General features: G+C 39.2%; 1 protein-coding gene across 2 annotated transcripts in view; it reads left to right on the top strand.

The window, feature by feature from the left end:
• The window catches only part of LOC149312948 (interleukin-15-like), a 32,026-nt gene extending 23,194 nt beyond the window's left edge, over window positions 1-8,832 (top strand). For both annotated transcript variants that reach the window (XM_089525756.1, XM_089525755.1), the window contains 4 exons: window positions 827-914; window positions 3,205-3,243; window positions 5,154-5,300; window positions 8,494-8,832. In XM_089525756.1, the coding sequence (XP_089381882.1) occupies window positions 827-914; window positions 3,205-3,243; window positions 5,154-5,300; window positions 8,494-8,622 (403 nt within the window). In that variant the 3' untranslated portion in view covers window positions 8,623-8,832. The remainder of the gene's footprint in view (window positions 1-826; window positions 915-3,204; window positions 3,244-5,153; window positions 5,301-8,493) is intronic.
• Window positions 8,833-24,516: the final 15,684 nt, after the last annotated feature.

The following is a 24,516-nucleotide window of genomic DNA, read 5'->3' as shown; positions in this document are numbered from 1 at the left end:
GGAAAGTGAAAATTAGGTCAGTTCATCTTAAAAAGCAAATCCAATAACTTTTTGAGTTTGGATGGTGAGCAGTGTGGAGATATCTTTCTGATCAGAAATAACAAATACTCATTTATTTAATTTATATCTCACCATTCTCCTAACATGGTACCCAAACTGGGTCTCAGCATACATGAAAACAAAGTCATGCTAATACCCAGGATATAAAGTTTAAAAATAATTAAAGTGTTCAATTAAATGTAAAGTCGAAGGCTTTCATGGCTGGCATTCATGTTTTTTTGTGGGTTTTTCGGGCTTTGTGGCCATGTTCTAGAAAAAATTTCTTCCTGACATTTCGCCAGCATCTGTGGCTGACATCTTCAGAGAATGAAGCCACAGATGCTGGCGAAACGTCAGGAAGAAAACCCCCGAAAAACCCACCAAAAACATGTTCAATTAAAATCAGTATTCATTCAAAACAAATAAAAAGCATTTAAAACACCCCTACTCTGTGCCCAGTTGTTCTCTGGGGGAATTTTTTTTTTTGGGGGGGGGTGAGTTGGTGGGAGAATCCATCTTAGGGTAAATGGGAACTATTCATGGGCCAAATTAGAGTCATGGGTCATTCCTTGCAATAAATAAAAAATCAGGATATCCTGTGGTGTCAGCTTGTAGAGAGGAATGCAAGGGTTTACTGATTAGAAATTACAATCAATGCATCAAATACATCCTACAGATGACCTGTATCTTCTATGTTTATTTTTGATAATTGTCTTAAGCAATAAATTCCCTTGCTTTGATTACACCAAAGTATTTTAATCACTTTTGTTGTTTTGTTACATCCAAGCTCATACCTCCTAGAAGTACAGACCAGCAAATTATTTTCTTGGGGACCAGTAATAGAAGATTTAAAACAGATTAAAAATCATTCTGAGGTAAGATTACAGAATAGAAGTGAACTAACATAGGGCTTAAAATATAAATACAGTACATTGTAGTCTCAAATAAGAGAAGTGGGAATAGTGTTATTCTGCAGTTGGACCTTCTTGTAAACAGATTTTTTTATACACGGATTCAAGCATCCACGATTTGAAAATGTTCAAAAAAAGTATAAATTTCAAATATCAAACCTTGATTTTTCCATTTTTTAAAAATAAGGGACACCATTTTGCTATGTCATTATATTTAATGGGACTTGAGCATACACGGATTTTGTTATACACAGGGGATCTTGGAACCAAACCCCAGCTTATAACAAGGGTCCACTGTATATTATGGCTTCTGTAATTTGGAAAGTATATAACTTGAAAGTAGAGATTCAATCCTATAAAGAGGTGCTACTTAAAGTGCTGGTCCATGGACTGATATCAGTCCAGGACTCAACAGGTGATATTCTCTTGTAATTTTTCAGAGAAGAAACAAATTGTAGCACAATAAGCACAACTATGGTCCCAGTTGTTAATCCATTAGAAAAAGAAATTGCCAGTCCTTTCCCCCAATGCTTGAGGTACACTGCCTGTGACCCTCCAGATATTTTGAATTACTACTCCCACAATCCATTATCACTGGCTATACTGTGTGGGACTGATGGGAATGGTAGGCCAAAATACCTGGAAGGAGCAGAAGTGACAAAAATTGAAGATTACCCAATAGCATCCAAAGGGAAAAAAAGGGACACTTCTCTGCGTATTCCGTGGATGGCTGTTTTATTTTAAAAAACACCCAGTGCATTTTGGCTTCTTAATATTTCACTGGCTTACTTCAGAGGTGATAAGAAATCCAACTGCAGGAATTTCTGAAGCTGAGCATCTCATTCCATTTGCCAGACAGAAAAGGAACAGGAAATGGAACAAAATTCTCAGCTTCGGACATTTCTGCAGTTAGATTTCACATCTTTCCTGAAGGAGACCATTGAAATATATGTAGGGCAAAATGTGTTGTGCTTTTTCCAGAATCAATTGAGCCCTTGGAGATTTATCTCTTTTTTACTGGGGTAAAATAGCTGGAAGGCCAAAGGTTACCTACATAATCCTTTCCTGCTTACTGGAGAGTATGCCCCAAGTAAGTGCAACAGAGCAGGGGTGTCATTAGGGGGTGCTAGTGGTGCAGGCCGTACTAGGTGACACCCTGATGGGGGGTAAAATCACTGCTCCCTAAATGTCTGTCTTTTGTCATAAACCGGCTGTGCCTTTGCCTGTGTTCCTTTAAAACACTGGAGATGGTGTGAGTGTGGCAAGAAAGGAGGAAGGAAAGGCCTCAGTTTTTTTTAAAAAAAAAGTAAAAAGTTTAAACATTTTAATTTTAATTTTTAAAAAATTATTATTATTATTTTTAAATCACATCTTTTCAAATTGTCACTTTAACTGCATGAAACTATGTCCATGTAAATACATTTAGGCTGTGTATGTATGATATTGCAATTTAAAGATATAATTTTAATTTTGCTAGTTGTTTATGTTACAGCTGTTGCCAATACATTTAATGTTATACAAGGATTACAGTTTACGAGTAACATTAGTATTAAAAACATTACTAAGGATTCTATGTGGTGCGGTATGGGAACAGGTCAGTGGGGGTGATACTATGAATTTCTTGGGTGACACCAACGCTAATAACTACACTGCAACAGAAATGAATTTACTTCCAAGCAAAGAGGGTTACTTTCATTTTTAAGGGTTCATGATAGGCACTTTGCAAATTAAAATGTAGTTATTTGAAATTAAGGGATCAGGGTTACAAGAGTCTGGTTAACACAAGATAATTTTTTGGGGAAAATTTTGTAAACCCCCCTCCCCCAAAATCCATTTCTTTGCAGTGCTTTCTGCATGACTGATGTATTCTAGCATTTAATATCAAATGCCTCTTCTTTGAGATATTTGAATATTTTACGTGTGCTCCACTGAAGTAAAGCAGAAAAGAATTGTCTTCCTAAAAACATGTTTCATTGAGCTGAATGAAGGGCAGATGTTTTGAAAGGCTGCCTATGTTAAACTTTTTTTCAGCATCCATGGGTGAAACCTTGTACTTTACCAATAATTTTGGTAACTGTCAAACAGAAGCTTTCAGGAATTAGATATTCTTAAAATACTGAACTTGAACATCTCATGTTCCATTGATTTCCAATTTTGCAGGGTTTTTTTCCACTTAGGAAGCAGGGTGGGTCTCAAGTATTTATTATTTGTTCATTTTGATTATCTTGATTACATAGAATTTTTTTGTTTTTAGATTGATGCTTCTTTATATACTGCAGATATAAATTATCCTGTAAGTACATTTCATGAATGTAATCATCTCTTATAAAATAAATTGAATGCATCTTAGATACAGTATTATTTGATCAGTCTTTTAAAAAGTTGTTGAGATGTATCCATGATAATGCATGTGCTGAATATTTCATGTCTGGATTACTCCTGAGTTCTTTATGTTGGGTGGAGGTTGTCCACCTATCCCACTGTTATTCTACCTATTTTAGGACTTTCTGGATATCCTTGTGGTTCTTGTGCAAGACTCTTTCTTCCTATCATCCCACATCTAGACATCACCATCTTCAACCGCTTCTGCCTTCACAGACAGTGTGGTTCTGAATTCAACCATTAGCACTCTTGCACTTTTCCCAGGTGCACAGGTGTGTAATAAAAAAAATTATTAATCAGATATAAAATGCAATAGCCTGAAACAGAGGGGCCAAAAGGTGGGGCTTCCATCCACTTTGGGGGCATAGCAGGCAGACAATGCATGCTCCCAATGCAGCGCAAAGCCACTCTGAAGCTTCCTAAGGCAGCCCAAAGACATCTGAAAAAGGAGTGTCAACAAGCCAATCGTTGCTAGTGGCCCATTCAGGATCATGGCCAGCTTCAGTACTATAGTGTCCAGTCACTGCAGTCTCGGGCCGATCATGGCTGGAGCAGCCAGAGGTTGCTCCAAGCCATTCATTTGCTTCGCCCCAAGTTAAAGATTACCATATACTTGTGTATAAATCGACCTAATATATAAGTCGAAGGCAGTTTTGGGGCCAAAATCATGGATTTTGATATGACCCGTGTATAAGTCAAGGGTCATACACTGAGGCATGTTACAAAAGATCTAAAGGGGGAAACAAAGCACCACTTCCCTCCCTCCTTGTCCCTCTCTGGACCTCTCCCAAGGGTCACAGTCTCAATATAGAAAATGGAGAAACAAACCTCAGTGTCCACGTGCACAAGCACACATACACCCTCACCCTCCTTTTACTACCAGCATTTCCAAGGCTAATGACTTGCAAAACAGAGTAGAAACCTCTCTCTCTCTCTTCCTTTCACCACCAGAATTTCCAAGGCTTATGGCTTGCAAAATGGGGTACCAACCTCCCTCCCTCCCTCCCTCTCTCTCTCTTCCCTTTACTACCAGGATTTCCAAGGCTCATGGTTTGCAAAACGGATACAAACCTATCTCTCTCTTCTTTCCCTTCCTTGGTCTCCAGAGGTCTCAAACCATTACACCATGTTGGCTCTCATATATTTTCCTTCATTTCTGTAGGAAACACAGCAGCTTTATTTCCAAAAGTCCACAACAATATAGCTGGCATAGTTGTACTTATTCTGTAAATTCCAGGATGTAACAGCCAGGTTTCTATTAACTAGTTGAGTTGCCTTTTGGGAGCAAGTGCTGAAACAGCTAGACTGATAACTGATTTACTCTGGGTTTGATTTAAAATGCTAATGATAACCCTTCCTGCTTTGGGAAAAGGCCCTTCCTTATGTCCCACTGACCCCTGATTTTTCCCCATTGCAGTGGTCAGGATTTAGAAATTTATCCCAGGACAAATACCAGGAAACCACTGGATTTTATCACAACTGTCAAATAGATGGCGATTAATCATCAATTAATTTATTAACAATAATTTATTAGGAATAGATTACAATATATTATGCTTTACTTCTTCCATCCATATATGGTTTTATATTGCAGGTATAGGTAGCAACTGTGGGATAATAGGGGAAGGTTTGTGGTGGTGGTGTTTACTTTTTCTACCATTATCACAGAGATTGTTTTTCATGAATAGCTGCATGTCTATAGGACCTTATAGCATATTTGTACAACCTTGATACAGGAGGGTCTGTGTGGATGAAAAATGTCATTTCTGAATTAATCTGTATAGCATTCATATTGTAACCCCCCTGAATTTTTCTTTCTAGGGGCATTGTAATATATCAGTGGTGAAGTGTTTTTATCTTGAGATGAAAGTGCTTTCCTATGAAGCCTATATTGGAGGAAATGAAAAGTTTTATAACAAAGTGCATCGTGTTGTGAGATCCCTAGAAGCATTTTTAAAAGGCAAACAGGTAAGTGTACCCTAGGGGTACTATAGTAACAAGCAGGGTGTTTCCAACAGCCCTATCTGTATTGCAAAGTACTTTAAGATAAGGCAATTTCTGCCAGAGAACAGAAAAAGGAAAGGTAGAAGTGACTTGCTCGGCCAATAGTATTTTCCACTAAATTTCTTCCACTGAAATTCTCTAATTTTTTCTCCAAGCTGCTTCTTTAACTTGCTTTTCCACAGCTATCAAGTCTCTGGAAATATGGTCCCCAATTGTAAATCTGTTATTTCTCCTAGTTGTCATATCTGCTATATATTGTCTTGATACTATTTTTGGGTGAGATCTGTATATAGTCTAGCAATGTTTCTTGCATTGTAGCCTTACTTGATCTCTTTGCAAAGCCTAAACTGGATAAATTTGCTACACAGTCCTGTCTCATGGGGACTACACCTCAGCTCCATGGCTTCTGAATCTCTCATCTGTTTCTTTCAACAAGGAGACTACTCTCCCATTTTGTGACCTTTTCGTTATGTCATGATAGGCTTCTGCACCACTTAGTGGGATAACGCCATGCACCTTGTTTTCAGCATTCTAAAAGGGCCACTATTCTAGAAAACTAGTCTGCAAAGTCACTACCTAATTACCACTGATGTAGACTAGAGTCTACATCATTGGTGATTAGATAGTGACTTTGCAGCCTTTGTGTACATGCATGTGTTCTATCATACTAGATTTGGTGCCAGCGTCCAGTTCCCTTTTCAACAAATTGCTGTGTGAATGACCTAGATAGTTTATTAAACCCTGCACCACAAATTATGATTTCAGTATACAGTGGGTCCTTGCTATCCGCTAAGGTTTGGTTCCAGGAACCCCCTTGGATAACAAAATCCTTGGATGCTCAAGTCCCATTAAATACAATGACACAGTAAAGTGGTGCCTCTTATATAAAATGGAAAATAAAACTTTGCTATTTGGAATGTATACTTTTTTTAATTTTTTCAATCTGTGGATGCTTGAATCCATGGATAAAAGAAATCTGTGGATAAGAAGGGCCGACTGTATATGCTTCCATTAGTGGTAACTCTCCAAGAAACATCATCATTCTCTCTAACAGTAATAGGCAACAGAGAGAAGGTGGAACTGTTCAGCACCTACTTTGCCTCCAAAGTATTCTTCCAAAAGAAAAAGATTGCTCAGCCTGGTGCAAACAGAAGGAATGATGCACAGCCCAGAATAAGTAAAGCATTATTATAGGAATACCAAGTTCCTCAGATGAATACCCTAGAGGACAGACTCAGGATTCCAGATGATCATAACAGATTGGAGACTTGGGCCAAAATTAACTACATGAATTTTAACAGGGATAAATGTAGGGTAAAAGCAGGAAAGCAGGAACAAATTAAATGCACAAATATAGAATGGATAACATCTGGCTTGACACAATGTGAAAAAGATATAGGTGTCTTAATAGACTACAAGCTAAACATGAGTCAACACTGTGATGTTGCACCCAAAAAAGTCCAGTGCAATTCAAGGTTGCATCAAGAGGACTATAGTGTCCTGATCAAGGGAGGTAAAAGTCCTGCTTTACTCTGCTTTAGTCAGATCTTACCTCAAATACTGTATCAAATTCTAGGCACCACAGTTCAAGAATATATTGGCAAGCTAGAGGAGGGTGACCAAGATGATAAAACATCTGAAAACTAAGCTTTATGAGGAATGGCATAGAGAGCTCCAAAAAGAGAAGATTGAGAGCTTATATGATAGCCATCTTTAAATATCTGATAGGATATCATGTAGAAAGTGGAAATTTATTTTTTGCTGCTCCAGAGACTAGGACACAAACCAATAGATTCAAATTGCAATAAAATAAATTCTGAACAGAACTAATTGACAGCGAGAGCTGTGGTGTTTGCATGTTTCTGTGCATGATGCCTGCCTGTTCAGCTGACTAAAGATAACATCCTTGCAGGAGAGAAAAGGAGTCCTGGAAAAGACTGGAGAGCCAAATGCTTGCTGTGTTCATTTTACAGAGCCAGCCTTTATCACTGGGGAGGGAGAAGCATTTAACTCAGGCAGCATATTGTGATCATCATGAAACATCCAAACTTTAGTTATTTAGTTTATTATGATTGTATTTTTACTGCTAGTAAATGGATAATGGGTAGGGTCCTTGTAAGATTTTCTGCTTCATGTCACACAATAACCTGGTCAACTTCAGAACTATGTATCTTGAAGGGGGCACTATTGGTTGCTGTGCCTTGGTCAGCAAAATATTTTGACCCATCCTTAGCACTGTAGCTCAGGGGCATCATCATCTTGATTCAAAGGCCCAAATTCCCAATTGGAAGGAAAGCCAGGGAATTGATTACAAGCATTAGAAACTTTGTGCTAAACAGTGCCCAAATTTAAAATGTCCAAATGTAGTCGGACGTATCTGCTCACATTGAAAGAAATCTCTGAGTACTAATGCATCTCTTAAATTTATAGTCCTGCATAACCCACTGATAGGTAGTTTTGCACAACCAGGAATGTTTTGCATTATGTGTTAGTGTCTAAATATGATGTTTTATCCTCTGAGAAACATGATTGAAAGCCAGAGACCTAATCATTCTACCTTGTGATTTTTTTTCTCTGAAGATTGAAACACAATGTTTCAGCTAAGTGTGCTATTACAATAGCAGCCTGTCTGTGAAGCTGGTTTGCTTATTATTCCATTACTACAGCTTGACACATGAGGAAGTGAACCATTGTTTATTCCAGGATTCAAGACTTGAAGTTGTTGTGAAAGAGACAGTTCTTTCATGGACTTCTATTTAGCACTTTAGCAATTCTGTCAAATACTGGTATTGTAGGTAATATTTGTCAGTAAAATCAATATTGCAAAACACTGTCAGTTACTTCTGTATATGATTATATATTTGTTAGTTACTTTCTTGATAATTACTTTTTGATTTGTGTAATTTTAGTTCATTATATAATTAGTAGTAATTTTTCATATGTTCTTTAGTAACTTTTTGTTCATTTTTTATATTATATTTTGTACCATGTATGGTTTTCCCCGAGTTTGTTAGGTATAGTTTCTTTTCACGACCCTTCTCTGTTTCTTTTGTATTATTATTTATGCCAGTCATATGCTAGTGTTGCCCTGCCTCTCTCAGTGTTTTTATTATTTTACTTACACAATGCTCACTTCTTTAACCTTTCTTATTTGCAGGATAAAGAAGCACCTCAGTGCCAAGAATGTGAAACATTTGAAGAAAAACAATACATAGAATTTATGAAAAACTTTGAAACTATTGCAAAACGATTCAATAGAGAAGAGAATCTGGAAAAAGGTGTTTAATGTGATCTTCCGTTTTAACAGGAAGGAATGATACATAGTAGTTTGGAAATAAAGTATCTGGAGAAAAATATAACAGGTTCGAAATGGGACTGGTGATGCAAAGTCTTTGCAAACTTGACAGCAATCCTGCAATTGTATCAGTTTTTGGGATGCCTTACAGAGATTACCCATTTATAAAACAGAACTGATGTTAGCATGACATCAAAATAATTATGCATGTGTGAGTTTTTCTTGGACAGTGGTCAGCCCAAGTAACCTAAGTAGGAAAAGTGGTGGCCAGAAGTAAAGCTATAGTGATTGGGATAATGCCAGTGGGCACCTGAGGTACAGTCAGTTTTGGAGTCCTTAACAATTCCTAATACCAGTTGAATCTCCCTTATCCGAAATGCTTGGGAGCAGAAGTGTTTTAGATTTTGGAATATTTGCATATACACAATGGGATATGTTCAAGATGGGACACTAAACATAAAATTAATTTATGTCTCATATTTAACTTATACACATAGCCTGAAGGTAATTTTATACAATATTGATAATCATTTTGTGTATGACCCAAAGTTAAAACAAAGATTCCACCTTGCAAACAATTGAGCAAGAGCACTGCAGCTTTCACCTCAAAGTATCATAGAATCATAGAATTGTAGAGTTGGAAGAGACCACAAGGACCATCCAGTCCAACCCCCCTGCCATGCAGGAACTCTCAAGCAAAGCATACCCAACAGATGGCCATCCAGCCTCTGTTTAAAGACCTCCAAAGAAGGAGAGACTCCATTACTTCCGAAGGGAGTGTGTTCCACTGTCAAACAGCCCTTACTGTCAGGCAGTTCCTCCTAATGTTGAGGCGGAATCTCTTTTCCTGTAGCTTGCATCCATTGTTCTGGGTTCTAGTCTCTGCAGCAGCAGAAAATAAGCTTGCTCCCTCCTCAATATGACATCTCTTCAAGTATTTAAACAGGGCTGTCATATCACCTCTTAACCTTCTCTTCTCCAGGCGAAACAACTCCAGCTCCCTAAGTCATTCCATGGTTTCCAGATCCTTCACCATTTTAGTTACGCTCCAGTTTCTCAACATCCTTTTTGAATTGTGATGCCCAGAACTGGACACAATATTCCAGGTGGGGCCTGACCAAAGCAGAATACAGTGGCACTATTACTTCCCTTAATCTAGATACTATACTTCTATTGATGCAGCCTAAAATTGCATTGGCCTTTCTAGCTGCCTCATAACACAGTTGACTCATGTTCAACTTGTGGTCTACTTGGATTCCTAGATCCCTTTCACATGCAGTCTCTTGAAGCAAGGTGTCCCCCATTCGATATCTATGCATTTTGTTTTTCTGCCCTAAGTTTAGTACGGGCGCAAACAGACAGGCCAAAATAAAACTGCTTTGGCCCACTTTGGAAGTATGCTGTTTAAATGACACATGCATCTTAAGAGGTCAGAAGCTGCACCAATGCTGTGTTTCTGTCCTTAGGACTGGAGCATGGTTTTGGTGTGGCTTCCGCATCATTTAAACAGCATATCTCCAAAGTGACCCGAAGCAGCTTTATTTTGGCCTGTCTGTTTGGGCCCTACCTTACATTTTTTTTGTATTGAATATCATTTTGTTAGCTTTGGCCCAGCTTTTCAGCTTATTTCAGGTCATTTTGAATTTTGATCCTGTCCTCTGGGGTGTTAGCTACTCCTCCTAATTTGGTGTCATCTGCAAATTTGATAAGTATGCCCCTAACTCTGTCATCCAAGTCATGGATAAAGATGTTGAATAGCACTGGGCCCAGGACAGACCCCAGTTGGACCCTACTGGTCACATCTCTCCAGGATGAAATGGAACCATTGTCAGTACTCTAAAAAGTTTTGGATTATGGCACACCTTTGGATTTTGAATTTTGGGATAAGAGATATTCAACCTGTAATGGCAAGCTCCTCAGAATCTCAATAAAGCTATATGGTGTAAATCAAACATAAGGGGGGAAAGAATGTGAAGGATAAGGAATAGCCTGTGGGGGAAAGAAAGTGCTCTGAATTATGAAATCATATTCTGATTCGGTATGCACTTAATGATTCTGGTTGATTAAGAGGATAACAGGCCAGTACTCGAACTCTCAGTATAATGAAGTGCAATTATAATACATAACTGTGGAAATCAATCAAATGGTATGACTAGAGAATATCTACAGGCAGCAGAAGAAAAAATTGCCATCATGCAGGTTAGGAAGGAGTCAAAACCGTGAGCATTGGCATTTTATTTGAAATGACACTATAAGAAAGCGATTAAACTGTGGAATGAATCCCATAGGAATACTTCCTGAATACACTCTCATAGGATTATGCTGTTAAAGTTTTAAAACCATGGAATTTTAAAACACTAGAGCAGATTATATCTGTGCTTTGACTTCTTTTTTTTTCTTGTCATCTGGTAATTTTTGTAGCTGATGGCTAGAATTTAATATAAATCTTATGTCTGTGTAAGTGGACTTTCATTTGCAGGAAAGAGAATTGAGCATTTTCACAACATTCCTGTTCAGCTGTTGTGACGTGACTGCATCAGGAAGCTAGTGAAGTGACTATTGAGCTTTGGGCATTCCCGGTGTGTAATGGGACATTGACTAGGGAATACCAATGTGCACAAGTAGAGCCCTAGATGTGCATTTGGATACTCTTGCCAGTGCCAGATCTTTTGCAATTCACTAGTGGAGATCCATAGTGCCTCTACCATGTATCTAAGTATGTTGTAAAGTTATGTAACATAGACTTCAATATGGAGTTGTGGCCATTACTGTTATTTTCCCTCCTCATAAGTGTAGTGCAGTCACATGAGAAGAAAAATAAACAAATAATAATAATAATAATAATAAACGTTTTATTTGTATACCGCCCTTCCATAAGATCAGGGCGGTTTACAGCATTGAAAAATACACAAATTCCATTAAAAACCATATAAAAAATTACATAAATACACTACAACATAAAGCAAAAACCAAAACAAAAACAACAACAATGCCCCCGGGTTAGCCAAACCATTGCCTGTGTGGCCTGTGCGGCGGGGGGGCCTATAGGGACTTAATCGGGGAATGCAATTTGAAACAGGTAGGTCTTCAACTCCCGTTTGAATTGGGCCAGGGAGGTAACTGAGCGGAGCTCTATGGGCAGCGTATTCCAAAGGGCCAGGGCGGCGATGGAAAAAGACCTCCTAGAGGTGGATGATAACCTCGCCCTGGGGACCCTAAGGAGTTGCTGCCCAGATGTTCTGAGGGTGCGAGGCGGAATGTACGGGGAGAGGCGGTCCTTCAGGTATCCTGGGCCCAAGCCATTTAGGACTTTATAGGTCATCACCAGCACCTTGTATTGCGCCCGGAAGCGAATGGGCAGCCAATGGAGGTTTTTTAAAACCGGTGTTATATGGCTGGCCCTGGACGTGCCAGTGACCAGCCTAGCTGCCATGTTCTGCACCATTTGAAGCTTCCGGGTTTGGTACAAGGGCTGTCCCATGTAAGAGTAAAAAACCCTCCTAACGTATGTTTGCTATGAATTGCTGATACCATTTCAGGAATCTTTTCTTTTAAAATTGTTTTTAAAAAATGTCTTACCACGTTCTTTGGAAAAACACCAGATTCTGATGTTGATCAGATACATAGATTTTTGCTATTCCACCCAAGCAATCATATATTTTAAGGTGAAGGGCATCTTTGATGCATTCTGTAACATCTTTACCTCTTATTCTGCAGTTGTTGGCTGCTAACATGATAATATAATAGTAATTACTTCTAAGTGAAGAAGAATAGGACTAGATCTTCTACATATATGTAAGCTTTCCTATGGAAGTGGTTGGACATTTTTGTCATTTGCTCAAACCATGCATTTAGTTAAAGGTCACAGAAGCAGAGCTCTGTTGTGGTGAAACTGGAGGTAGTATTTCTTCTATTGCACTGACAATTTTGCAACATTGCCATTCAACATGGATTGTGTAGCATTATTATTATTATTATTATTATTATTATTATTATTATTAACCTTTATTTATGAAGCACTGTAAATTTACACAGCGCTGTACATACAATCTTTTTAGTTAGACGGTTCCCTGCCCTCGAGCTTACAATCTAAAAAGACATGACACAGATGGAGAAGAAATTTTCAATGTGTGAAAATTTACACTATGCAGCTTTGAGACAGATCCCAGGATATGAGACATTCTTGACATACACACAGAGACCCTAACAACATGGGTTTCGAGTTCACTGTGCCATTATGGGCCTTTCTTTGTGTTCATTGGTCACAGTATATGTTTTAAAAACCTCTCAGATTATAATACATTCCAAACCCTTATCTGCCTCTGCCACCTAGCTAAGTATGTTGTAAGGTTATGTAACATAGGCCTGTTACAGATTGCCAAAATAAAGCTGCTTCGGGTCTCTTTGGAGGTATGCTGTTTAAATGATGCATGCATCCTAAGAATCCGGAAGCTGCACCAAAGCTGCACTCCAGTGCTTAGGAATGGAGTGTGGCTTTGGCGCAACCTCCCGACTCTTAGGACCATGCATCATTTAAACAGCATACCTCCAAAGAGACCCTAAGCAGCTTTATTTTGGCAGTCTGTAACAGGCCATAGACTTCAATATGGTGTTGTGGCCATTACTGTTATTTTCCCTCCTCATAAGTGTAAATCAGTAGCAACGGTTTCACTTACCCATGTCTGTAAAAAAGAGAGTTTGAGAACAGAGAGATAATTGTGAGCACTATATTTCTGCCAGAAGCTGGTCATGGAGTTGCATTGGAGGATCTAGAGAGACCACCTCTACAGACATTTGGAGGTCCTCCAATACAACTCTGTGGTCAACTTCCAGCATAAATACAGTGCTTGTCATTAGCTGCAGTTCTTGCTATACCTGGAAAGTGTGGAAACGTATCCCAGGGTCAGACTGTAAATGAGAAAGACATGCATGTAAAAGAGCCATATGTGAAATTGGAAGACATTTATGGAATTTTTGAGCAATAGGAAATCTAGCAGTGTAATAATTTGTGGTTTTGGTTACTAGGAACATCAGTGTATTTAGTTGGTTTCTGTAATGCTAGAATAATATACAGTTGGCCCTCCATGTCTATGGATTCTTTATCCACAGATTCAACCATGTACAACTTGAAAATATTCCAAAAAGATATAAATTGGAAAAAAAAAACACCAAACCTTGATTTTGTCATTCTATATAAGTGACACCATTTCACTATGCCATTGTATTTAATAGGACCTTTGCATCAATGTATTTTGGTATCCATGAGGGGATAGCTAAGATCTAAGACTTAATTAAATGTAGACTCCATTGACCTCAGTGGAACAAGTTGGGTATTTCAAGCCTGAAGTAGACAGGGCAAATAAAATGGCTTCTGGCCGCTTACGGGGGCAGGGTGTGCAGACAGTTCATGTCCCCAGAGCAGGCAGAAGCTGCTCTGAGGCTGCATAAGGCAGCCTCAGACTACTGGAAAAAGGAGCAGAGAAAGTCTGTTCTTTGCTGGTAGTTTTTGGGGACTGTGGCAGCAACCCACATTCAGAGCAGGCCATCTGGTTGTCACGGTCCTACACTGATCAGGGGGTTGACTGGAGCTGGAGCGGCCAAAGACCACCAATCTCCTTCAGGATACAGTCTGAATCATATTAGCAGCCCCAGTTAGAGAAGGAATTGAATTGATGGAATTTACATAACTGTTGACTCACCAGCAACAGTTTATTCATTGGATGCACTCTAGGTGGGACTGTTTAAGTGATTATTTCATCTGTGTTTACAAAACAGGAATGTTTTTTTAAATCACATTATCTAGACTTGCCAACAACCAAGAGAAACTGGTGTTTCTAAAGAAGTTTCCAGCATCATGTGTGAAATATTCCCTTCCTTTCCCCCCAACTTTACAGGAAGTCTACATAAAGAAACTTATATAGAGTTTATAAATAAAGAAGAAAGAAAGGTTCGTTTCACACTGTATTTAATAATATAGTGTTATTATTGGATATATTGGAAAAAGTGAAAGTAAATGGATTTTTATTTTTATTTTTAATGTTTTCAATAACAATAAAAAAACACAAGTGTGCCACAGCTAACAAAGCCTCTAACAAAGAGGTTACTTTTTGCAAAGTGTTTTTAAACCAGCAACACCAATTACCCTCATCCTCTGTCTAGTTGACATGTTTTTTAAAAATGCAGCATTGGCACTGGGGTGAAGGAGGGCTGGAGAAACAGACTTGGTGTTGGGTGGCAGCAGTATCTTTGCAGTAAGCAATGCAATAAAAATTTGTCTTGAGAAAGAATGGAATTCTGCTTTATCTGATCCTATTTTGGTAGAATTTTTACCAGTAGACAGTATAGTCCAAGCATATTTAAAAACGAACAAAGATCTGTATGTTTGGCTGGAAAATGGGAATCATAATAAAAGTGGAAACTGGTGGAAGAGGTGGCAGTGGAATAATTCCTTGACATTTTGGAAAGAGTTTTTGAGTAATCTCTGGAAAGCTCAAAATGTTTTTGTTAATTTATGCAAGTCTTACTTGATGTGTGTGTTTCATTTCACGTGTGAATCTTATTTAGTTTTGATTAAAAAGTTGGCTGAAATGTTTGCTGCCATCCTCCCCCTCCCTCACCCCCTATCTCTATCCATGCCATCTTATTTATCCCAGTGATAGCAAAATGTAAGTCAAAGACGTAATGTCCAACAACACATTGATTTCATTAACTGAGGTATACCTTTATTTGGGAAGAGAAAGTGTGGAAGAATTGATGGGAAAATGTAGAGGTTGCAAACAGAAGGTTTCAATGGATATTCTGCATCCCATAAAATGCTATGAATGAGACAGGATGATTGCACAACAAAGACCTCTCCTGGAAGCACATCTAATTATTTGCTTTAAGATAACATGAGGGAGATGATCATTTTGCAAAAATGCTATAAGCTAAGGGTGGAAATCATATGACCTGTGGTGGGGATCCAATGTGTCTCTTGGGACTCTCATTGACTATCCCCAAAACGCAAAGCACCCTCTCCATTTTTCCACTAAGACTATCTGAAAGCACATATCTCCCCATAGAAGCCTGCCCATGTGAACCTACTAGGTGGAAGGCTTTCTGTTCAACACACTGTCCTTCCAGGTTTGGTTGATGAGGACACAGGGGAGAAGCTTCTTGGTGGCTGCTCCTGGGCTTTGGAATTTCTATGAAGGTTATCACATGGGGGCAAAACCGTCCCCGATGTGTTCTAACGAGCATGAGCACGGGCGCGCACGGAGCGTGATGGGAACCCGATGGGGCCCAGAACGCTAGTTTACCGCACGGTGGAATGCCGCCGCTGCCGCACGGTGGAATGCCGCCGCTTCCCGATGTGTTCCAGGAGGCGCCATTTCTGGGAACGCTTTTGAAACTGTTCCCAGAAATGGCGCCTCCTGGAACACATTGGGAACCCGATGGGAACGCCGGCAGCAGCGGCGGCGTTCCACCGTGCGGTAAACTAGTGTTCTGGGCCCCATTGGGTTCCCATCAAGCTCCGTGCGTGCCCGCGCTCGTGCTCGTTAGAACACATCGGGGGATGGTTTTGCCCCCATGCGATAACCTTCATTGGGAGGTTTGATCTGTTCCCTCTTAGTTGTCTTTTCATCTTCTTGTTTAAATAGGGCTTCAACCTTGGATGACCAGGGTGGAGTGAACTGCAATTGGTTTTTTTTTTAATTTGTAATCAGAGGAAGGCAAAAGCAAAGCCCCCTCTGAATAAATCTTGCTGTAAAGTTCACTATAAGGGTCACCATAAGTTGGAAACAATTTGAAGGCACACAACGTACATGCAATGTGCATTTTAAGTATTTTAATTTTTAATGTTTTAAAAATAGTGTTTTACAGTAAGATATCCTTGTCTACTGGTTTGCTTTATGCAGTTCCATTTACAGTTCAAAAATAAAGTCAAAATATAGGGTTTGCTAGCGGAAAAATGGAAGTGTTTGTGAGCATCTCTCAGTCCTCCAGTGTGATTCTATGATATGCTTGGATTTCTTTTTTTTTCTCCTTTTTTTAAATCTCTTTACATACCATAAAAAGTTGACCTATCCTCTTCTGCATGTTGTGAGGAGGTAGCAAGAGAAAAGGTGGGAGCAGATCAGTTACCTTGCCTTCCATGAAGCGACAAGTGAGGAGGGAAGCAGGGGGAGAGGACTTATCCCAGCCATGGGAAGCACTGTTCGCAACCACAATCTGAAAATGTAGTCAAATACAGGGTTTGGTACTATCTGGGTTTCAGACATTATTGTAGATAAAAGGGTTTTTACTGTAATTGAATGTCTCATTTAAAACTTTTTAATTTTTATATTACATATTGCTTTACAATTTTCATTTAAATTTATCTTGCAAGCTGCTTTGAGTTCCATTTGGAAGAAAAGTGAGATATAAACCATTTTTTTTTTAAAAAAAATATCTACATAGGTGTACCAATAAGGGTTTTTAGGCTTCACAGGATGAGAACCTCTGGCTGCGGGAGCTCTGCCACCAAAGGCTTTGCAGGACCTGGCCCAAGCTGCCAGAGCCCCGGAGAGATCAGGGCTAAGCCATCAGGCACAGCTGGCTCTACTCATGCAATGCAGCTGGAGCAACTGGAGGTACCGCCATTTAAGGGCTGCATTGGTTTTTCAGTGCCTTGGTGTGTTTAGACATGGTCTGCTTCTTGTTTCTGCCTCCAGGCTGTGGCCCATTGGAACCCTGGGCTCTGCCTTACTGTATTTAGACATGGTTTGTCTCTGGCCCATTGGACTCCTGGGTTTTGTCTTGGCCTGTCCTCTGAATCTGCTTTCAGTCTCTGGCCCATGAGGCTCTTGAAATGCTGTCTTGTGCCATCAATCCCTGGGCCCTGCCTCACGTAGACATGTCTGTGGGCTGGCTCTCCTCCTCTTGAGACAGATCTTGGGCTCTCTACGTTTTGCCATCCATGGTGTGGGCCCTGGTAGCCCACCTCAGAATCCAGGTTGCCTATACCTCAGACTCAGACAGCACCTCAGTGCAGAACAATGCAGGCAACAAGGAATGATACAGCCTCACTTATGGTTACCTCAGAACGGTGGCTGTAGTGGCACAAAGCAGAACTTTAGGTTTCTGGAAGAGCCAAAAATGGTTTCGTTTGCCCTTTGGGCTCTGGAACATGCATACCTCGGCTATAAACTAATGCTAACATCACTGTAATCAAATATAATGAAAGAAGCTTAACACTCAGGGACAGAAATGGGAAATGTTATTGAGGAGCATAATTTCACTCTTGTACATCTCAAACCTTGACTCTACAACAACCTTCACAAATGGATTTCTGCAACAGCAGGTTAGACTAATTAATTGTTCCTTGTTTTCTTCTGCTTAGGAGCATAGCTTATGGCATAAAATGTAGAAAAAGTACTTTCAAATAGTTTCTGAATGTACCTTTATATACAAACATATAGGTAATTTTATCTGGTGGATGGACAGCAATGCTTATAGAAATGTTTCATGCAGCACATGAAAAAAGGTAAGGACTCTTGTCATAGACGGTGTAATACATCTTTAAGTTGTAGCAGGTAATGCACACAGAAGTATCAATCAGCCATACTGCTGGAATCCAGCACACACTGAAGAAGACTTGAGACCTTAAGCGCACTTTCCCATTGCTTTCTTACTTAACATTCACTTAACTTTGTCAGCCTCCAACCACCAACCTGTTATAAACTGCTGTGAGAGCAAATGTAGGAACATGAACTTTTCACCCTCTTCAGGCACTTCAACTACATAATAACCACTGCAGCTTTTGGGGACAAAATCTGAAAGAGGAAAAGAAGAACTGTATATACTGAGTCTAACTTCATGTTTTCAGCATTACATGCTTTCTCAATCCTGTTGCTATACTGAGGACTGCCGAACAACTTTGGATTTAGGGAAGTGATAAAGTCTTATCAGTGTTCATTAAACTTATGGGATATTGATTGCTTGATGGTTCAGTAAAGTTTTTAACATGCTGTGAAACTTGGCAGCTCCTCGACCAAGGTGTGAGAATTTTAATTTTACATCATTTACAAATGTAGTTATGGGACAAGAACTTCAAATGAGAATTCAATGTGTGGGGTTATATACTTCACATAAATAACTATTCAGACAAGATCTACCAGGGATACACAATAACTGGCCTTTTTCCTGTTGCTTTCTTACAATGATGGCCCTTCTGGCCAAGCAGAAAACTCTCTGTTTTTTGCTTGCATGGAAAGACTGCCTTTCTCTTCTAACAAGTAAGTAGGTTGAGCTATAAGAGAAATTGCCCCATGCTAAACACGTGAGCTTAAGGTGAAATAAGGTGAAATCCATTCCATGAATCTTTAGAAGGGTTTGTGTGTAAATATATAAATGTATATACTGGTGGAGAGCTACAGTGGCTTGAACGTTGGACTATTAACAGCCTCTGGAGACAAAGGTGCAGTTCTCCAGTTGGCCATGAAAATGAACTGGTGACCTTGGGCAAGTCACAGTATCTCAGTCTAGAAAAAGGCAAAGACAACCACCCCCTGAACTGATCTTGCAACTGTAATGGACTTCTTTTGGATTGATTACATTTTCCAGAATCCCCATGCAGCACAGCCACTGATCCATGTTAGCCAGGTGACCCTGGGAGTTGTAGTATACTGCAGTGGCCTGGGCCCAGATATGAGAGTACCAGAATGGAAGGTTCAACTTGCATGGACCTCCTTCCTATAACATTGTGAGGTTTGTGGGGATATCTTTTGAGAAAATAGGCACAATTTAGGAAATTTACTTTTCTTTATTACTTTTTTGGATGGACCACATCTCCCACAATCCCCATCCAGCACAGTATCTGAGCCATGTAAGTTAAGTGATTCTGGGAGTTGTAGTGCCATATTGGGAATCCAAGGATAGGGTGGAGTAAGGCTGGGTTCAGTTGGACCCTTCCTTGCACAATTTTATAGGAGGAAGGTCCATGCAAGTTACACCTTCCATTCTGGAAACATAGAAACAACAATGTTGAATAGACTATTTAAAAACATTACTTGTGTCACAAAACAATCCAACATCTTCCCCAGTACAGGGAGTTCCCTCTGTGTTGAACTACATCTCCCTTTATTCTCAGATAACTTGGTGGTTCAGGATGATGGGAGTCACAGTCCAACGCAGCTGGAGCGTGCTACAAGGTATATCTAACAGTTTCCAATTGGCATCAGCATACTATATGGAGCACATAAGCTGTAAGAAGAACAGAGCTTTGAAAAGTCTGAGATTCAGATAGTTACAGTAAAAAATGTAATTTTTATAGTTTCCAATGGAAAGCAATAGAAGAACATTTGTTTCTCTGTCTCTTTTCAGGTGCTTAAGTACCTTTGCTTGGGATGAGAAGTTGCAAAGAGATGGGGAGATCAAAGGTGTAGCCTGTAGGCACAAAATAATGTAAATGGCATTAGCACCCACAAACATAATTTGAACAAATGTTTGCTTTTGATTCTTCTGGAAACTTGTCAGGAATGTGTCACCTTTGCTTGAGAGGGAGGGATGATCAACTTGAAATAACTTGATCTGTGAAGAGTGAGAAACAATACAAAAAACTCCTGCCTGCCCCTTCAGGAACAAGACACAGTAAGGGACATTTTTGCAACACTATTTGGATTACTACTGTCTCACAAAATGTAATCATGATAGAAACACAGATGCTTGCTCATCTGAAAAATGTCAACTATCATAAATATTGCCTGAACTCCCGTGGTAACTGGACCACCTAACTACTGGAACCAGTAGTTCCATCCATCAATTTCAATCCAATGTTACTTGTATTTGTTTATTAGCTGTACTCCTAGGTCATCCCCTTTTTAAATAAAGTTTCATTCAGATCAGTTCCCCACCAAACTTTTGATCCAATTTAAGTAGCCACTGGGAATAAGGCTCTTGTGTAGGCTTTGGAAGCGTCAGACTCCAGTTTTTAGCATCACCCCACACCTGTTTTCTACCACTCAGTTATTGAAAATGGCATTTTGCATTGAGTGCAAAATGTTTCCCAAACCCATATGAAAAACATTGCATAACTGCCTCAGACCAGACACAGAAGCAGGATTTTGAACACACACATACACTCCAACTTTGGTTCCCCATTGGGAATGTAAGCAGAGAAGAAAAGGAATGCCCTTTGGAGAGAAATAAAATGCCTTCTCCATTCAGAAGGAAACATGGAGCTCTGCTTCTCCATCAGAATAGAAAGTAACAGAACTTGTGGTGAATGCCTGGCACCAACATTATCTGGCTAACCAGGGATCATTTTATACTACATAATTGTAGCACTCTGATTCCACTTTAACTGCCATGGCAGAAGCCTGGAGCTTGTACTTTGGCTAAGCAGTAGAGCTCTTTAGATGAGAATTCTAATTGCTGTTCACTAAATTGTAAACCCTAGATTCCATAGGATACAGCAGTTATAGTGGAATCATAGTGGCATAACTATGTAGCATAAAAGGGTCCCATGTTTTGCACAAATTAATAAGTTGTACAAATTGCCTAGCTAATCTACAATAATTGCTGCTTCTGTTGTCTAAAAACAAGACGTCTTTGCTTTTCTGTCCACCAGGATGCCAGCAAAAAGGTAAAATCAAATCTCATTATAAAAACAGAGCAGACACAAAGCTTTATATGAAAAACAGATTAATTGTTTTAAGGTAAAGTTATTTTGTCTGTCAGAAGCTCAGTAATGATGACAGTAACTTGATATACTTTGGTAGAGAGTTCTCGCTGTGTGTAGCACATATATGTATTTTCATTTCCTGTTGACTTGTGGTGATCCTATGAATTTCATAGAGTTTTCTTAGGAATACTCAGAGGAAGTTTGATCATTTCCGTCCTTTGAAATATAGCCTACAGCACCTGGTATTCATTGGTAGTCTGGCTGAATCTGCTTAGCTTCCAATATCAAATAGGATCTGGTGTCTTTAGAATGTTTATGCCCAGAGTTCTTCTTCAGAAATGGAACTGGCAAGGTTGGTGAAGTCATGAGACTGAGGTTTTTTGGTAGCAGTACAAAGAAGCTGCTATGTGGGATGGGGAAAAAGCCTGTCTTTGGCACCTAACTTTGTGATCTCCATCCTAACTTTTGGGTTGGTGGGACATGCCATAGGACTTTCTTGAAGACCTCAGAACTGAAGAGGTTCATATATTTTGACTCTGAGCCATTTATTTAAGTCTATTGTGTAGCAACTATTTGTAATTCAGTAGAAGATAGCCACATACAGTATATTCTTTGTGATGAGAATCTTGACTTCCAAACAATGTACACTATCTGTATGAATTACAGCTGCCTTGAGTTCCATTTTGGGAGAAAGACAGGTTATAAATTCAATTTACATCTAATCCCTCATGAAGGATCCAGTTTTACTTATGTGAACATTGTCCATCTGGGCATAATTAAGAAGAATGGCAAGAGAAAGTAAAAGTGTGCTAATTAATTAAATTAAGAAATGAGAAAGAGAGAAGAGACAGCACCACGCTTTAAGTAAATGAATCCAACAATAGGATACAAGGTTTAAGAAGAAGGAAAAATTGGCTAGATTCAACCTCAAATTGTTATCCCTATGCAATCACACGCTGCAAGTAAACTCTTTCTTGCTAATCCATCAGTTTAATCACACAACCAATTGCATGTACCCCTGTGTCCAGTCAGTATTTATTCCCCAGGCAAGTATGTATAAGATCACAGCTCTCAAACTCTCAAAAAGGGTATCTCTCACAGGGTGTCCATGTGAGCATGTGTGTAAAAAAACCCAAAACCCAACCCTATACCTCCTATTAAATCCCTCATCTCCCTGACAGGCCCCTTTTTAATTAGTTCTGTGAATTATTTCCCCATGTCTACAGACTTTATGTGAAGATGATTGCTGTGACAGTGGACATCAAAGCAATGAACACTGTCAAATGGAAGGAATAATTTCTAAAGGAACTGTAATGCCTTCATAAAGAGCCTCTCCCCTGAATTTTAAGCAACTGGGACATCTGTTTGAGTTAATAATATCTGATTTAAAAATTCACATTTTTATGGTCACACCTGGATTAATAGTTTGTAAAAATATTATCTCCTTGTAATTGGAAAGCTAAGTGAGGAAATCATTCTGTAATATTCTCCTATAATACAGGCATGGAACTTGTTGAGTTGCAAATGGTCTCACATTGGTACTTAGCTCCCAACATGGTTCATTAAGCAAACGTGGCCACTGTGGAGAGCTGAGTTGTTTGCCCATTAAAACAGTGGTCTGGTCATTCAGTAGTAGGATGAAGGACAAACATAAAGTTTTAACTTTAGCTCCTCCAAACTCTACCAGTAGCTAAATTATTAGTTGTTAGCCATCTAACAATCAGTTTTTCATTTATGGTAAGATACTCAGTTTGCAGCTTTTCCAAAGAGGAAGTATTACATAGAGTTGGATATTCAGCAAGTATGAGTGTCCTTGAGCATCATGTTTGCTGCATATTAGAACATAACAAACTGTAAAGTGATTTAGAAGCGACGTCTATTTCAATCTTAAAGACTGTAGAAGGTGTTATGGCAAAATTTATGCTCTTCCCTTGTTCCTAAGTATTACAAATATCTATAGTACAAGGAAGGCTAGGTGAACTCTTTCAAAATGCCACTTTTCCATATTTTTGTGGGTATAGTTATGTGTGATTAAGTAACTTTTTAACGGACACCCAACTCATTCTAAGTCCTCAGAAAATAACGTGGTGCAGAAGGAGTTGGCAACTTGTGACTTTCCAGAGGGCCATGTCCTCTGATGTCCCCAGGCAAATGTGGACATCTGCCCCATGGAAATTGTTTGCTGCTGTAGTAAATAAACTTTTGTGGGTGGGAGTTGTCCTGTGCCCCCTGTTTTTGCTCACTTCCTGCACCCTCACCTTTTACTGTGTGGTGAGAAAAACAAGCTGTTATGAAGAGAATTATAACAATATCTGCATATGCTATCCAGACCTCTAGAAGTTGACCTCTCCTGCCCCGAATGGGTGAGGACAGAAATGCAAAATTTTCAGATAGTGGGAAATAGTCTAAAGAGTAATTATGGAGATTGGCAAGGTTAGTTGTTAAAAGGGGGAAAATCATGTTGGGAAGAATAGATATGATTTTCAGAAATTTCAATGTATCAATTGTTAACTTCCATCCAATGAGAAAAAAGCATAACCCATGGTCACAAAATGCTGGGTGGCTTCAGAGCATGTAAAAGTTATTTTTTTGGACCACAGTTCTCAGAACTGGCTGAGGATTCCAGGGGCTGTGTTCCAAAATAATACCATTTCTAGGCTCTCATTTGTGTGATACTCGTATCACAACTCTGAAAGTTTACTTGCAGAGTAATTTCAAGGTTGTTACAATGATCCATAGTAAGAACATTTTCTAGACTCAGACTGACAGTAATTTGGCATTGATTAAGCCATATCTAATGGACACTAATAATTAAATGCTGCTGTTCCATTGAGTTCTTTACAACACATGAAGAGAAAGGGGCAGTGAAAGACCATGTAAATAATATTTTATGATTGCAGAGGTCATGCCTATTTCAATTGTCCGGTGGATCAGCTTTCAGACCACACCCTGACATTGAATGGAGCTGAATGAAATTGATGAGGCACTTCTCTAGGCCTGATGAACAATTCAGATTCAGGAGCCTTTGGCAACAATCCTATACCCATTTATTCAGGTATAAATCTCATAAAGCACACTGCATAAATTCCATTGGGATAATTATTCCCTTTGTTAGTTATTTCTTTTAAAATAGCATGTCTGGAGCCTTTTTAAAAAAACTATACAGTAATAGAACTATGATTTCACTTTAACTGTAGTGGTAGGTAATGATGACTCTCCAAATGCTAATGAACCAAAACTCT

The sequence above is a fragment of the Sceloporus occidentalis genome, unplaced genomic scaffold (assembly GCF_023333645.1).
Source record: "Sceloporus occidentalis isolate IW3139 unplaced genomic scaffold, rSceOcc1.0.p SCAF_5, whole genome shotgun sequence".
In the NCBI taxonomy this organism is placed as follows: Eukaryota; Metazoa; Chordata; class Lepidosauria; order Squamata; family Phrynosomatidae; genus Sceloporus; species Sceloporus occidentalis.
The sequence above is the reverse complement of the archived record's forward strand: the minus strand, read 5'-3'. Positions and strand labels throughout refer to the sequence as shown.